This window comes from Neophocaena asiaeorientalis, unplaced genomic scaffold (assembly GCF_003031525.2).
Source record: "Neophocaena asiaeorientalis asiaeorientalis breed wild unplaced genomic scaffold, Neophocaena_asiaeorientalis_V1.1 scaffold112, whole genome shotgun sequence".
In the NCBI taxonomy this organism is placed as follows: domain Eukaryota; kingdom Metazoa; phylum Chordata; class Mammalia; order Artiodactyla; family Phocoenidae; genus Neophocaena; species Neophocaena asiaeorientalis.
In genome coordinates this window covers 437,119-455,001 of record NW_020175413.1, presented here as the reverse complement: position 1 = coordinate 455,001, position 17,883 = coordinate 437,119, and the positions used below count along the sequence as shown (strand labels likewise).

At 43.5% G+C, this 17,883-nt stretch overlaps 1 protein-coding gene across 1 annotated transcript in view; it reads right to left on the bottom strand.

Annotated features, from left to right (window-relative positions):
• Nucleotides 1-17,883, bottom strand: part of CTNND2 (catenin delta 2) — a 427,936-nt gene that overhangs the window by 239,805 nt on the left and 170,248 nt on the right. Inside the window, exon 7 of the mRNA XM_024767199.1 lies at nucleotides 10,583-10,715. Coding sequence (XP_024622967.1) covers nucleotides 10,583-10,715 — 133 coding nt within the window. The remainder of the gene's footprint in view (nucleotides 1-10,582; nucleotides 10,716-17,883) is intronic.

The window sequence follows — 17,883 nt, the reverse complement described above, 5'->3', positions numbered from 1 at the left end:
AAATAACCCAAGCGAATTTTAGCAGTCCCAGCAAGGAAACTTCAAAGATTAGAAAAATACCTGCTACATCATTGTTCCTGAGTCCTGACCCCATAAATTGCTCTCTGACTCATCCCTGTCTTGCCAAGAGAACCTTCTGTACTTGGTGGTTTTAATCAGGACTCTCGCAGCAGGCTGGCTCTATTTCATCACCATATCAGTCTGATTGCTTAACTTTCATTCACTTTAGGTTATTAAAATGGTCTCATTCCAGTTACAAAGAATGTTGCTTGACCATTTTGGCTTCAGTCCTAGTCTCCTACCCATCCTCCAACATCCCAGCCTCAGGAAGCAGGCTGGACCATGACCTCCAGCCTCTGGTTCTCCTCTCCCCTCCCCTTCTTCGTCTTTCTTTCTCTTGTACTGCTGTGGGGAGGGAGGAGAGATGTTTCCTGCACTGAAGCAGCCGGAGGAGGCTCTGACGCCGGTCTCCTCTGCCTAAGTGGTCCACGGCTGTAGAAGCCGTGCGACCAGGTGGCTGTAACTCTCTGATGCCCCAAGTGGACGGCCTCACTCTGCATCTTCTGACCCTATCTTGCTTCACCCTGAGCTTCCAGACTCCTGCAGGAACACACCCACATCCTCGACACCCCTGGACTCCTCTCTCCTGCAGGGGTCCATCTTCCTTGAAGGGACCTTCAACTTGAGGGAACACTGTCCTTGCCCACTACGTCTGACCATACCTCTATGCTGTCTCTCCCCTGTGCCCTGGTGGCACAAGGCAAGTCACCAGCTCTGAAGCTGAGCTGACAGCCAGTCTGGGAAGAAGATGCCAGTCTTCCTTTTTTGCTGCCACCTACAAACTACGGCCTGTTTTTATCCGTATGACCACTCTTTCCCCAACATGGCTTCCTTCTTTCTCCCACTTCTCCTGTTAAACTTCTCAACAGAAAAGGCCATCAAACCAGAGAGGTCTCTGGCTGTTTCTTTCACCCATTCTGTTTTAGCTCCCGGCTGCGATGTAGCTCGGCATGGATCACATATCACAGGGCTCCCGCGTTCATAAAGGTTGTGGTCCCTGAGAAGCCTTAGCTTCTCCATCGAGCCAACACTTCCCCAACACCCAGAAGCCATCTCCTTTGGGAGTGACCATCACTCCTGGCCTTTGTCACGCTGTGTACCCTCCCTCCTGCTCCCTGATGGAACTGAAAAATGATGAGATCACATATTTTGGAAACAGGTCTGTTACGTACGGTGTGACATGATCTCAAACTCATGTGTTTATGACTTTCGTCATTTTCATGTCAGGATGTTAACCTCTCATCTGTCGTCACTGATAAGCACTTAGTAGCCCAGCTGCTGAGGGGCCCGCTGGGGGCTTCTCAGTAAGAACATGTGGAGAAGCAAGTGGACATTTAGACTATAAACTCTGGGAGCTGGTGAGGAATATGGTGAGAGTTCCAGTCTGGGAAAACCTACCCTTGGCAGCTCTAGCTCTCCGAAGATCTCGAGACTCTTGTTCAAGGCCGGGCTGCCGTGGGCCAGCAGTGGTGCTGAGATAAGCGGCAGCTCCAGGAAGAGAAGGGACACTGTTCTTGCCTCGGCAAGGCACTCCTTGTAGGCAGTGGCCCAAGCTCTGCAGCCGTCCCCGGAGTGATAACCCTGGCCGGCCCGCCGACTCAGGTGCCTTTGTTCCCCAGCAACCAGCCTTAGCAACAAGGGACCTGGGTTTTGCCCTGGCAGCTAGAAGTCAGATCCGGCTTGGTGAAGCCAGCTCTCCTGAGAAAGCAAACTTGCATAAAAGGTGCAGCTCAACTTAATTCTGACTTTCTTTCTGTATCTCCCCTTGCCTGCAACAAAAGCATAATTAACCCATCATTTGTTTGGAGGAGGCTATTTCTCTATTGGTTCATTAAGAGACATTATCCTCTCTGCTATTAGCTTGTGAAATTATTACAAATCCCGCTGTGCACCTGTGTTAAATAAACTACAGGCAAAGACAATTTCAGTCTCTGAGCATAATTTGCTACCACCTGACCCCCCAATACAGCAAGGTCTTAGAGTGTAGCTTGTTAAAGTCACTGCCTTTCTCCTTTTTCTCTATGCAGATCTAACGGTCACTTATCACCAGCCGTTTCCACCTCCTCACATTCCCTCATCTGCCGCTTGGCTGCTGGCCACCTCTCCACAGTGTTTTCTGGAAGGCTGTCAGTCAGCTGCCCTGCCACCCCGCCTACAGATGGAGAGGCTCTCATTTCTAAGTCTTCCTCCTTTATGTCAGAGTTTTCCAAATGCTCCCCTGTCCCCTCCGAAACTACCCACACTTCCCTCAGATGCAGTGGCCACTTTGTTCTTCTCCCACTTTCTCAATCTCTTTGAGATAGCCACAGGAGTCTACCCGCGGTTACCTCCCTTCCTTTTCTGGCTTCTTCTGACTCAGAAGTCTACCTTTCTACATTTTCTGGGACAATCCTGCCCACTTCATTTAACCATTTACTGTCTCTATGCATGCCTCTCCTCATGTTTTTTCGTATCACCAGCTACCCTCTCCTCTGAACCATCTCATAGGTTCCAAAATCTCCCTAAGCATCCTTTCTTGAAATGTGCTACTTCCCAAAATAGCCTGCCAAAAAGTGGGCCCCAGATTTCTCTTCTCTGAAGGTAACCTGCCAAGCCTACGTGACCCAGCCCTGGACACTCAGCGCTCTACTCTCATCTTCACCCCTCTTCCCCTCGCTTACCAGCTTCCAGCCACACTCCTTGTTAGTCAGGGTTATGGGTTGAATTGTGCCCTCTCAAAGATACACTGAAATCCTAACCCCAGGGACCTCTGAAAGTGAGCTTATTTAAAAACAGGGTCTTTGCAGATGTAATCAAATTAACATCAGGTCATTAGAGTGGGCCCTAATCCAATATGACTGGTGTCCTTATCAGAGGAGAAGAGGCGCAGACAGAGACACACAGAGGAGAAGGCCATGGGATGTCAGAGGCAGTAATTGTGATGCACAGATAAGCCGAGGAACAGCCAGGACTGAGGGCCACACCAGAAGCCAGGAAGAGGCGAGGAAGCATTCATTCTACCAGAACCTCCGAGGGAGCCTGGCCCTGCTCATACCTTGATCTTGGACTTCCGGCTCCAGAACTGTGGAGAATCAGTTTCTGTTGTTTTAGGCCCTCCCCAAAGCGTGGTACTGTGTTCCAGCAGCCCTAGGGGACCAACACACTCCTGGAGTACACGCAGTCCAGCCTGCCTCCGGCTGCTTTGTGCCGGGACACTTCTCCTCAGAGACTAACTCTGCGCTTCCCTCTCACTGCTTCCGGGCTCTGCTCAAACGCTGTTCCTCAGAGATGACTTTCCTGAGCATCTTACATGAAACAGAAGTCGATTCCTGCCGCCCTCCATCACCCTCCGCCTTCATTTCCCTGCTACGTTTTCTTCATGGTCGGCACCACCATCTGACACGTGATACACCTACATGTTTATTTGTTTACTGTTGCCTCCCCCCATTCATCTGAGTCTAGTTCATTCACTGCCGTACGGCCAGGGCCAAGAACAGAGCCTGGGATTGTCTGGCTGTTGAATGAATATACTCATGAATTCCACCTTCACATAATATCAGTGTATTAGTCATTGGGACCTGTTTGCTTGTTCTTTTATGCTGGCATGTGCAAATGGTCCTTTGATTCTAACTTCCCAGCGGCAGTGGCTGAATCTATTTGTTTCAACAGTGGCTCAGCACAGGGTCACACACAACGCATGCTTTCAATGTGTACTCGAGCCCATAACGGATTTCAAAATGTGAATCATGAACAATACAAGTAAAGCAGATACATATAGACATTCTGTCTATAACACTATGAGACTGTCAGGAAGAGATTTCCTTAATTTATATTTTCCACATATACTAACAATAACCCACATGTCTTAACCCACTTACTCTGACTGGCAGTCTATGTGCATTTTCTCTGCAACGATGAGGATTCATTTTGCGGTCTGGGGTACGAAAGCTCAGAGAGGTAAAGAAACTTGCCCGAGATCACAGAGCTAGAAAGTAGGAGAGCAGCCAGGGTTCAAAGGCAGGCAGCCCGGCTCCAGGGCCCGTGCTGTCAGCTCAGTGGTGCGCTGTCTCCTGACATCTAGTAACTCATAGAGGCTCTTTCTCAAAAACTGTGGAACAATTTATGATGAAGGAAAGAGAAGAAATGATTCAAAACTAATCAACTGAAAAGATGGATAGCACCTTCTCTTGAATTCCGTGAGGTAGAAAGAACCGGGAATAAAATAGAAACTACGAAGCACTTTAAGTGTAGTAGATAGGAACAAGTCTGAATTTTTTCTTTTAACATATGAAATGCTCTAAATCAGTCTGAGTAGAATAAAAATGATGGGAAAGGGGGACAGTATGCATATTTTTATACAGAGAAGTCAATTTCTATGTTCTAGTTAACAGCACTAAAGAAAATAATGCTACTGGGAAAAAATGAGTGTAAATGACACAAACATATTGAAACTATATGGACATGATCTCATACACACACACACACACACACACACACACACACACACACACACAGGCGCGCGCGCGCGCACGCGCTCTCCAGAGGACTGATAACCTTAGTCTAACCCCTATTCCATCAAGTCTAAGTGAGTGTGACTTTGGCTATATTTTCTGGCAACTTCTAATTTAAAATCCAGTGTGCTCATCACTGTAGGAAGTAGGAATTTTTCTCTGACTCCACAAGGCTAGGTTTTAAAAGACTCCACAAGGCTAGGTTTCAAGACTCCACAAGGCTAGTTCTTAAAAGACTCCACAAGGCTAGGTTTCAAGACTCCACAAGGCTAGTTCTTAAAAGACTCCACAAGGCTAGGTTTCAAGACTCCACAAGGCTAGTTCTTAAAAGACTCCACAAGGCTAGGTTTCAAGACTCCACAAGGCTAGGTTTTAAGCATTTTGCAAACAGACTCACAGGATATGGGGATTTGCTTTTCCATGGAGCTTACTTGCACAAGGTGTTATATTGCCCTGTTTACATGTTGTTCCTCCAGGGGGTTGTGGATCCCTTAAAGGTAGGATCTGTGTTATTAATATTTGATTCTCCTACTAACCCAGAACAGGCTGTCGATAAACTCTTCTTTCCACTAGAACTGGAAATTCCATTTCTTTAAAAACAAGAAATGTGGGCTTCCCTGGTGGCGCAGTGGTTGAGAGTCCGCCTGCCGATGCAGGGGACGCGGGTTCGTGCCCCCATCTGGGATTTTAAAAAAAAAAAAAAAAAAAAAAAAAAACAAGAAATGTTTTATTGGAGTTAGGATGATGATAATTGGGGAGAGTATCGTTGGGAGTTAGCAAAATAAAATCAGTGTTGGTTTCTTAGAGAAAATGTTCTTGTCTTCAGATTGCATACGTTTACTGTCTAAGATCTTCAAATACTTGGGTTACACATTTGATGGCTGAAGACAATTTTTCACATACAAAGAGGCCATCAGGCCAAAATCTAAATTAAATCAGTGGTGGCCACCAGCCATTCATCCATTACAGAGACATGGATATAAGTCCTTCTCACGTGTAACATCATACAATAAAGTCTGAGTTTTTACAAAGGCACATTATTTAAGTGAATGGTCTTATGTTTAAAAAATACATTTTAAAATTATAAAAATTTTTAGATTTAATTGTATTAAACTTTTATTAAATTTAATTTATTAATTTATAATGAAATAAAGTATTCAAACATTTAAAATTAATCCCTTCTTGTCACATAAAAGATGTGCAAATACCTTTTTATCTCTAGACAACATACTGCTTTGAATGCCACCATGTAGCACACCCATGGATACATATACCCCTGTCTGTGTATGCCTGCCCGTTGTGAACTGGGGGTGCCCACCTGCCTACTCTATTTATGCATGAGAAGAAATGGGGGAAAACACAGGAGGGAGGAGTGTAAATAAATCCAAATCATTATAACTCATGAGAGGCACTTAGTATTATCCCTAAATCAATGGGATGTCCTTAATGTTCTTAACTGATGAAGGTTCCCGGAAAGAATGAAAAAAGGATTTTTGAAAAACCATTAAAAAATTATCAACATTTAGGCACCTCCTAAAAGATGCCTATAGTACATACACATGATCAGGTTTTCATGTCTAAAAACTACCTAGATTATCTAAAGCTCATTTTATTATGACATTCCCGACAATTTAGGAGGCAGCGTGCATGGCAGACATAGCTCAAATATTACTGACAGCCATCCACGCCAATCACACCTCTGCTCTTTAAAGCTGGCGGACCCGCCTACATCTTAGCTACTCGTCAGCCCACGGAAATGAGTTGCACCAGATGAGCTGTGGGGTGTTTGCTACAATGCCTGGATCTTCTGCTTCCACTGTCTCCTTCCCCCCGCCTCTTTTGTTTTTCCTCAACTGCTTTTCTTCTGATCTTATCTCAGTCTGACTTTAAACTCTTGTTTGCACGACACCCTCCTATCCCAATTTTTGGACACTTGCTGGTCTTCAAAGTATTTCCTAACTGAATGTTGTGGCCCGGGTCAGGGCACCCAGTGGATTGCAGATTCTCCCATAGTCACTGGTGGTTGCTGAACTAACCACACCCATCCTTCGCCCCTCATTTCCGCCTCTCTGCTGGGAGGGAACCAGGAGAATGCCTAAAATCCAAGTTCACTAGACCAGTAGGAGAAGTTAGGGACATGGTTTCTGTCTGCTGATTTATGGAAGTGAATTCTCAACTTTGTACCTATGAGATCCAGCATCATTTTGAACAAAACTTAATTTCTTGGCTTCATTCTATGAAAACTGTACTGTAATAAGGAATGAGAAAGCCATGATTTATGACCCTCCACGTACAGGAGATTTAATTCTGCCTTTTGCTCAGCAGGCTATCCATTGTGTGGACAAAGTCAATACCAATAATGAAATGTAGATGGAAGGGCTAAATCAATTCAATAAAACGCAATAGAAAGACTAGAAGACTGAGCAAATTTGGAAAGTATTTGGACAATAGGTAGTTACAAAAATCAATGCCCGTATATGAAGAGATGATAGGCAGCCATCCATCACAAAGGGAGAACCATTAATGATGGTTTGGGCTTGAGTTAGAATGAGAGAACAAAATAGGTCTGTGCAAAGTCCCTACACATCTATGTATCTGTGTGTGTGTGTGTGTGTGTGTGTGTGTGTATACACAAGCACACACGTGGGCTCCCAGTGTGACTGAAGGAGAGACGAAGAGAAACTCCAGATGGCTCACTCTGCATTTTATGTAGGCCTCCTACATTTGCCCGGTTCCTTTGGCTCACTTTTACTAACTTTGATCTCATTTTGTCAACATGACATCAGGCTGTGCCCTACATACCTTGCCCTTCCTTGTCATCACAGCCTCCCAGGTACCCGGGGGACATTATCGTGAGGTCCTGTCTGCGTCCGGAGCCTTTAGAAGGTGGAGGAGAGGAATGAATTCCACATGAACCACAGCTTTAAGGACCAGCTGTCGGGAAAGGTGATACAGGCAACATTGGGGGGCACCCACAGCAAAATTAAAAAGTGATCACACATACACCAAGACATATACATACACACATAAGATAAAATAGTAACTTAAGTGTCTTAACTGTGTTCCTGGCCAAAAAAGAATATGAATAACTGAGTACGTCACCACTTAGCAGTTTGCATCCATTAAGTCATTTAGTCCCTACAGAGACTCTACAGGGGAGGTATCAACATCTCTATTTTAAAGATAAGAGTCAACAATCAGTTTGTTCAAGGAGACACAGCTGGTGAGTAGGGAAGCAGTGTGGGAAGATGTATCTCTCTGACACTGATGTGTGTGCTGGTCACCCCTTCCCTCAGACCACGTTTTGTCTCCCACAGGGCATGGGGATGCTTCTGATGTGGCCATACACAAGTCCGTAGTCAGTTAGCTGTTGGGTGCCATTGCTATGGAGAGGCTTCAAGGCCAGTCATGGATCACATAGACAGAGGCAGCGACTTTGAACTTGCCCAGTCACGGCATCTGACTGTGTTGTTTCATGTTTGGCCCCTGACAGATCTTTCTCTTCTGCCCACAGCTGAGCAAGCTGATAACAAAGCTCTCATGCCTCTTCCTTTGGCACCAGTAGGAGGTTCAAACCATGCAAGTCCCTGTCTGCACGTACGAACCCCACCCTGGTACAGCCCATAACCACTGCCAAATCCCTGAGCCATTCTTCTTCCCTGTGCTCTCCAGCCAAGTTCAGCCCCTTATGGGAGCTGCCCTGCTCACCCTCATAAGCCTCATTATGTGAGTAACACACCTTTTCACACCCTCGTGGGGTGTGTGCTGTGTCCTGTCTTGACATCAGAACCAAATCTGGGGGAGGAGTCCTGCTGTTGAGGGGTAGCCACACCACTCCTGAATCAACTTTATGCCAGTCATGGGATGAAACACTTTCATGGTCTTTAGAGAAACCCCCAAAGGCATCATCTTCCAAATATGATGGTACGTTACCCCTTAATCAGAAATCTATCCTTCATTTGGAATGGCTACTTTGTTTTTTTACTAAAGGCAGAGAATAATTACAATAATTACTATTTGGGACAGGAGCCACATAACTTTATTCTTAGATCATTTTAAGAGTATTTTTTGACACCTGAAGGTTATCTTAGATGAACAATCATTTCTTTGATCTCAGCCTTGGCGCTACTGATATTTGGGTCTGGACAATTCCTCGTTAGGGAGGCTGCCCCGTGTATTACAGAATGTCCTGCAGCATCCTTCGTAACCGAGCAGGACCCTATGGGGCCTTCCCAGGACAGACTCTCTGTGTTGTCCACCTGTCTCTTGTCTGTAGAAAAACTTTAGCCAAAGAATAAATTGAATCAGAGAAGTGAGAAAATGCAGAAAGAGAGGGAAACAGTCAAGCAAGACAAAGTAATAATAGTTCGGCCATTAAACAAAGCCGAAGACCTTTAGTTCCTCCCCAAGGGCTACAGGTAATACGCTGAGCCATATTCTTTGAGCTGATTTGTAGATACTGAAGCACCCACCTGGCGGAAGAAGTTAACTACATGATGGCCAGACTGAAGCCGTGACATAAGCTGCTCCATCTCGCACAACTCCAAGAACTGGCCTCAAGGACATGGGAATAAGCCGACCCTGGAATTGAAGCCTAACTGTGCTTAAAACAATCCAGATGACCCTGATCAGAACATGGCGTGACCAGTTTCGAGATGACCGTCAGAGCTGCCTGTGCTGTTCTGCACGTAGCCACGTCCGCCACCTGTACACCCCTGAAACCCCCCTTTCAAAGCTCTTGCCCCCTGAGCAGCAGTTGGTAGTTGCTTCTTGGACACAGGTCCACCTTCTCCCCAGGTTGCTGGCCTCCTGAATAAAGCAATCTTTCCTTTCCTACCAACGCTTGTCTCTCAAGTACCAGCTTTTGAGCGGTGAGCGTCTGAACCTGAGTTGGGTTAAAACCCTGACTGCTACCCACTAGATGCTGAAGGCTCCACCACAACCTTCTTCAGTTCTGACGACCAAAGATACCTCCAGATGTTGTCAAGTGTCCCTCGGGAGGCAAAATCACACCTGGTTGAGAACCACTGCCCTATATTCTTTCCATAAAGAAATATGACTGTTCTAGTAAGAATAAGCATGGATCAAGCCCTCCATAGTCCCAGGGAAAGAGAGACAGGAAAAAAAAAAAAGAAAAAGAAAAGCTGCTAGGCTATATACATCTCAATGCAAGCAAGCAAAATCTATAATAAATTGCAATTATATCTTCAAATCTCTTCTTTCCACTCTTAAACTAATTTAGACTCATCCTCAAAATTGCTTACATGCTATGGAGATGACTCTTCGTAGCTTATAAAATCTCTTCTAAAAATTTGATTACTCAGCTGCTCATATGCAAACGCTTTGTCCCTTGTCTAAAAAATCAGAGTTAGCTGTGCTGACCACTGTGATTTTCCAGAAATATCACACACCACAAGTTATGCACTTTAAAGTATTCCAAAAACTTAGAGCATGTTAACAATTGTTTACATGCTGGACACAGATAGTAGTCTCTTTAACAGAACACATGTATGTGTATGATATCCACTGGCATCTTTGTAAATGGCTCAGAATGCTTGGTTATAACACAAAGCTGGTTTATTGCCTAAAGTTCCCACCTTACCAATGAGTTTTCCAGAAAGGACAGAGGATACCATGTACTGATGTGGTAATCTTGCTGTAATTTGACGAGACAACAAAGATGCTTTGTATTTCTTTAGGATTTAGAAGCAGAGATGACTCCAGAGATGGAATTGGGAAGAAAAAGGCAAATCACACCAAAAGTATAGCATTTCATAATCTTGCCTCTGTGATACTAGCATATATCCTTGGTCCTCTATTCCTTCAGTATTCAAATATAAAAAAAAAGAATGTATACATAGGCATGCTAAATACTTAGATGAAAAGTGCTATGCTTCAGTCATAAATGTGGATCTAAGTTTTGATAACATAACTTTAAGTTTCGTGTTTCTCTTTCTCTTTCAACATTACTCTGAACACCTAAGAGGTGATGAATCTGACACCAGTCGTTTGCGATTCCAAGTAGTGCTTACCTCGGCTTTAATTTTATTGTCTCCAAAGCAGAGGTGCTGTAAATAGGCTGCAGCATTAGACTGGACCGAAGGAAACTGATGTTGCAACATCTGAATCACTTCAGGCAGTTCCGGGTCTCTCCATCCAAATTCTCTGAACAAAAGGAAGGCAGGAGAACATGAGAGGGAAATCCTGCAATACTGTTAGCCTATGGGTAACTCACTTATGTAACGCCTATGAGAGTTTACACGGGAATATTTCACAACTGATTGTTCTGGTTTCCTTGCCCATGCACCAACTTAAAAAAGGATTTGAAAAGATTTCCTTGAGTAAATGGTTTGTAAGTATATACATGTGTACATATACATATATAATCTTAAATGTATCACCTGAAGTTACATGTTTATGAAGATTGAAAAAAATGACTTAAAATGGCACATGATTTTATTAATATAGACATGTTTCATTTAGGCTTCAGTAGATAATTTATAAGATCACATTTATTTTCTAATATGTTATTTCAACAGTCTTGTTCAGGTACAGCATTTAGTTAAATTATCAGACAAGAGAAAATATAACTGGATGGGTCCAATCTAAAATGTCACGAAAGCAGTTAATGCCATCTTTGTTATATTTATAATTATTAGTTATTATCATAACACAATAATTTTCTAGGGATAAAAATATTGTAACAAGAAGCCTTTATAGGGCTTCCCTGGCGGCACAGTGGTTAAGAATCTGCCTGCCAATGCAGGGGACATGGTTTGAGCCCTTGTCCGGGAAGATCCCACATGCCGTGGAGCAACTAAGCCCGTGAGCCACAGCTACTGAGCCCATGTGTTACAACTACTGAGGCTGTGAGCCACAACTACTGAGCCTGCACTCTAGAGCCCGGGAACCACAACTACTGAAGCGAGCGGGTCTAGAGCCCATGCTCCGCAACAAGAGAAGCCACCTCAGTGAGAAGCCCACGCACTGCAACGAAGAGTAGCCCCCGCTCGCCGCAACTAGAGAAAGCCCGCACATAGCAACGAAGACCCAACGCAGCCAAAAATAAAATAAATTAAAAATAAATAAATACATTTGTAAAAAAAACGAAGAAGGCTTTATAAAAGGAAATTATTTATTTAAAGAGTTAGGTTTATTCAAACAATGTTAATAAACCTTATGTATGGTGCATTCTTTTCCTGTATCCTCCTGTTTACATCTGAGCTACTCCAAGAAGCTGGTTGTTTATTTAACTTTAAGAAATATGCCCCAGGATACTTAAATCCATTCTAAAACACAAAGTTAACTGTACCATTATGCAAATGAATATTCTTTCGTGAAATCGATCAGCTCAACCAGTCAGAGCATGGAGCTAACAGGGCCGGATGTATGGGCTCCATTCTTCCATCAGGGAGTCAATTTTTAACAGAGACATAAAAAAGCAACCTCTGAGACCACAGATAAAACCGTGACCCCACGAGCCACAAAAGGGTACTATTTCTCCGAAGGCCAGGCTGGAAGAGAGACAGCTTTGCAGCAATCACTTGACTCCTGGAAAAACAACTCAAAAGCATACATCCTATTGATGTTGTCACCAGGTCAGTGTTGTCACCTCAGAAGAGGAGTCATGAAAAATGGGACAGAGACGGAGCAGACAAAGGTTAAAAGTTTCCTCATAGATTCTAACCTGTTCTCTTCATCTTTTCTTTATCACGACTGGTAGAGGTTGTCAAGCAAACCGTGAAGCATGTTGGTGCCTCCTTACAGCTACTAAAGACAATGTGGAATAGGGTTCCTTTCGAATTGGCTCAGTTTTTATGGGAAAGATAAAGCATTCAATTTAATGCGCAGTAAGTACCTAATAAATTTACCTAAAATCTTAGGCAGACACCCATTTTCAAATGGGCATATAGTACAGGAGCACCTTTGCCACAAAACATACTTAAGTGGTTGCTGATAATGGACAAACTATCGGATTTTTTTTTGGCTAGGTGATCACAGTAGAAAAAAATTATGGATGAAAACACAGGAAGCCTGTTTTTCTTTTTAATTTCATTTCCTTCCGTTGCATGATCCTAAACTACCTCAATGTGCAACATCCAGAAAGCACAGTCTTTGTTCTTATAATAGCAGCCTCTTAAAATTATATCCTTTGTTCAGGTTAAATCAAAATCTACAGAACACCTGTAAATTAAATTTAGAAGTATCATGTAAAGACACTGGATGGCTAAGATGAATTCAGGTAAGCCCGTGCTATTGGAAAGTGATTAGTAAAGAATTCATTTCAGCCTATTTTATTAACCAGATGGGAATTGCTCTATTAGGCTTATACAGCATAGATCAAGAACGTCTTTGAACAAGAGCTCTGGAGGAACAGTCTTAGGGGCTCTGCACACACGCAAACACACGGCCTTGCTTGTGTCGATGCATGCACGCACAGACGCACACGTGAGAGTGCATGTGTACGCACACATGCACGCACACGTGCACATACATGCACACGCGCACACACATGCACACGCACGCGCACAGCCCAAAATCAAAAGGAGGAAAATTCCAAAGAGTCATCCAAGTCTCTTTTTCTAGAAAAGCTTTGTGTTACCTAGATGAGATTCTGCTCGGATTTTGTGCTACCTATGTGCTTCTAGGGAAGAGCTAGAGGAAATAAAATGTCTATCTTATTTGGGCCAGAATTCAGTACAAGGCATGGATTCTTTACATGAGGTCTTTTTTTTTTTTTTTCAATTGAAGTATAGTTGATTTACAGTGTTGTTTCACATGTACAGCAAAGTGATTCAGATATATATGTGTGTGTGTGTGTGTGTGTGTGTGTATTCTTTTTCAGGTTCTTTTCCCATATAATTATTACAAAACATTGGGTATAGTTCCCTGTGCCATACCGTAGGTCCTTGTTGGTTATCCTTCACACGAGGTCTTAATCCTTAAGAACAAACAGTGCTCACAAGACAAAAAAAAGTTCTGGAAGAGACAAAACCAGCAGAAGAACAGCACGAGGGAAGATATGGGGCCATAGGAGGGGTTGACAGATTTGGGAAAGGTGTGCATTCAGCCGGGCTGGCTGTGGGACAGGAGGCCATTGGGGGCACGGGGGCACTGCCTGGGAATTGCGGGGCGGGTGGTGGAGATGAAGCTGGAAAGCAAGGTTAGCATGAGATCACGTAGAGCCTTTCACTCAGATACGAAAAGTCTGGGCCTGGTCTGCGGTCAGTACTGTGACAAAGAAATCTAAGGAAATTTAGATATGTTTAGGCTTATAGAACAGATAAAAAAATAATCTTAAGTAATACTGCGAGTACAAACCAAAAGTCGGTTGCCAAGGTTCCCCGTTCACATGCTTTCACACTTTAATCCTTAACTAGCCTTATGTAGTTTCCTTTCATTTCACGCAGGAGAAAATTTAGACTTAGAGATGTTCATGAACTTAAGTGGTGGGGCGGAAATAAAACTCTAGCTTTCTGCTTTCAAATAGATAAATTTAACCGTCTAACAATGATGCCTGCTGTAATCACTGGCTTGAAGTAATGTCTAAAACAGAAATAATGTCTAAAACAGTGAATTATTTTAGACAGTCTCTAAAACATAAACATGTTTAAAGCCGTGTCCCTAGGGGACATCTGACGATGCCAGAAGACAGTTTTGGTTGTCACAACTGGAAGATGCTACTGGCATCCGGGGAGCAGAGGCCAGGGATACTGCTCAACGTGCTACAATGCAGATACAATCCCCCACGACAAAGAACTGTCTGTCCCAAAATATCATTAGAGCCAGGATTGAGATACCCTGGTCTAAACATGGACTGTATTTGACCATTTTTGTTGAGTAAGCATGTTATGAATCTTTTACTCCGTGATTACTGTAGCAGAGCTGGCACAGGATTTGGCATCAGGATAATTAGGAAAGAGTTCAGAACCTGAGCATCTGGCTTTCTCCCTTCTAGACTATAAATACAGGAGAGTCCCTCAGTGCTTGCTGGTCTTGGTTTCCATGGATCAAATACAGAGAATAATACCATCTATTTCATGGGACTTCTTTTTAAAAGCCACCATAAAATAATCCATATGAAAGTGAAAGTGCTTGGTAAGCTATTAAAAGCTAGATATATACTACTAATTGTTACTCTAAGACTGTTATAAGGGTATATATATATATATATATATATGTATATTTTAAAAATTTATATCATACCCATTTAATTAAAAAAAATAACCTTTTACTGTTGTGTATTCATTTGGACATTAGACTCACTTGAAGGAATATAAGTGTAAGAAGAGATACTACTGTAGCCTGTAGTAAAAACTGTGCATTAAAACGTGCCATTTTGAAATGATTTTTCCCCCATCTCCCTTCAGAGGCAGAGTCCTAGGAAGGGCAAAGTGTTCTGGATACAGTCGGAGTTGGCTCAGATGCTGTTCCTCTGTGAGCATTCCTCCTGTCTGTGTCTTGTTTGCTGATGAATCTCCCCTGGCTGGCATGCGAGGTCTGCTCTGAGTAAATGTCCATGGAGTCCATCCGTTATACTGAGATAATAATTTCTACCTTAGAGTGTTGTTGGGATGAGTAGAAGTAATATATAGGAACCCCTTAGAGCAATGTCTGGCACACAGTGTGGACCCTCAAGAAATGTCAGGTATTGCATATAACTAGATGAAGAAGAGAAGAATGAAAAATAAGAACCATCTACAATTTTCTACAGAAGCCCAGCTCATAACTCTCATTTGTTACTGGGCTTCACTTGAGAAATGTTCATGGAACTGGAGAATATGCAAATGTAACCTTTTCTCCATTAAAACTTGTCACACAGACCGACAATATTGTGACTAAACCGTCACTCTTATAAGGACTCTCTGAGTTGTTAAAATTACAAGGCGCTTAGCACGGAGCTAAATAGCAAACAGTTTGAAATTTGTTACTGTGTTAGGCTGCCGATGAAACAGAGCCGATGTACTGTCACAACATTTTTATCAAGTTGACTTCCATGTCGAAAAGAGCCCCAGGGCAATCAGAGTCTTCAGAAATTCAAACTGTGATTTTTCAGCAAAGCTTTAGGTCGGAGGGAGAGAGTTCACTTTTGACTGCAAGGTCAATAAACTACATTGGTAGCGGGGCTGTAGGGACATTATTTAAGGGTATGAAAATCTCAACCGTTTATAATCTTTTGAACTCTAGCTAAAAGTTTTAAAGACCATATTGGCTTTAACTTTTCCATCCAGAGCCAATGAGATGAGGTGTTTTATTTTTTGATTTGGTCTTGTTGAAATGATGGGGTTAAGGGGATGCAGAGACAGTGGTCACAAGAATAAGTTAGGTGGAAAGATTTTTATTTTTTCTTTAAATGGAGATGTTTTCATGCTTGTTGACAGATAAGAACTTATCCAATGATAAACACATGGAAGCACGAATGTCTTAATTCTCATCCCTGAACAGTTTGCCGCCAAAACAAAAAGCTGCCCTTTATATGGTTAATCACATTTAAAAAACGCATCTTTGCTTTTATATAAATGGTAGAACTGGAATTATGACTGCCTAGAACGCAAACACAATTGCCATAGTTTGTAGAAAGCAGTATCTCTCTCCAAGCTCTACATTTTGAGAAACCAGCAGCGTTAATTCACTCAACCATCGTTTCTCGACCTGTCTCTGGATGGGGCAACCGTACTACTTGTAGACACGTTTAGCTCCCGGGAAACTAGAAACTGGGACCCCGAAGCCAGCAGTTCTTCCCTATTGTCAGTGACTTTTTTCTCATCTAAAATCTGTATTATTAATGATATCCTCTCTTTTCAAGAAATATTGAAGCAACTCAGACGAATCACCTATGAGGATGTGATGAAACAGGAATGAAAAATCAAACACATGAAAGAGAGAGACTGCAAATGCGATGAGCAAAAGGCCAGCATGCTTGCTTAACTTGTTGCAGATTTGACTCTTCCTTTACAAACTGCTCTGCTGTCAGAAGAGAAACTCACAGAGGAGAGAAGGGGCCGTCCCTGTTAGGTGAAAGGACACAATCCCCACCACTTCATGCACTGGGAAACCAGGAGGAAAGAATCTGGGATCTCTCTACGTGTCCCGCTATTTGTGGCAGGTCTCTGGTTAGGGTACTGGGGTAGAGACTGAATCATGCTCCAAAGGTGTCCAGGTCTTAATCCTTGGAACATGTTCATGTCACCTTACATGGCAAAACAAACTGCACAGAGAATCAGAAGGTAACAGACCACTGAAGTAAGATGACACGCTGCTGCTTCTGAGAACACAGGAAGGGGCCAGGAGCCAAGGAATGCAAGGGATGCGGCACTTGAAGCTGGAAAAGGCAAGGAGAAGGATTTTGCCCAGAACCTCTGGAAGCAGCATGGCCTTGCGGACACCTTATTTACGGGCCAGTACACCTGATTTCAGACTTCTGGCCTTCAGAACCATAAGGGAAGAAACGTGTTTTTTTACATCACTGACTGTGTTCATTTGTGTATCAGATGCAGAGGCCCATCTGACCCCAGGACATGGCCCTCCTAAGCCTAGAAGAGACCACCCCATTGGAGTGACTCCAAGGGTGTAGCGGGAGCTGTCTGGAGTATCCTAAGAGGCACCACCTCCAATTCACGCCTCTGCGAGTCCTCCCTGGCTTCTGATTATCAGGCAGACGCCTCTATTAATTTACCCTGAATTCCCAACCACCTCCTGTTTATCTATTCGGAACTGCAATTTCTCTGACCCTCAGCTGCCTGGCTGCCTGCTTCACCTTGGGATTCAGCCATGAACCCCTCCCTCCTCCGGCCAACGTTCACTGAGTGGCCACTGAGGATGCAGTAGTGGATGCGGCAAAAGTTCCTGTCCTTGGGGAACCTTCTAATCGTAACTGCCAATTAATTCCTGAAAGGGCAAAATATATTATTTGCCAGATAGTGATAAGCGTGTATTGGGTTGAATAGTGTTCCTCCCCCACCCCGCCCCACAATTCAAGTCCACTCGGAACCTCAGAATGTAACTTTATTTGAAACGGGGTCTTTGCAAATGTAATTCAGGACCAAGATGGGCTCTCACTGGATTAGGATGGGCCCTAAATCCAATGGCAGTGTGCTTATAAGAGACAGAAAGGACACACAGAGACAGAGAGAGGAGGTGACGTGAAGATGGAAGCAGAGATGGCAGGGACGTAGCTACAAGCCCAGGGATGCCAAGGATTTCCTGCAACTGCCAGAAGGAGAGAGGCATGGAGTGGTTTCTGCTTCGGAGCCTCTAGACAGAACCAACCCTGCCAACACCTTGATTTGGGGCTTCTGATCTCCCGAACTCTTACAGTATAATTTCTGCTGTT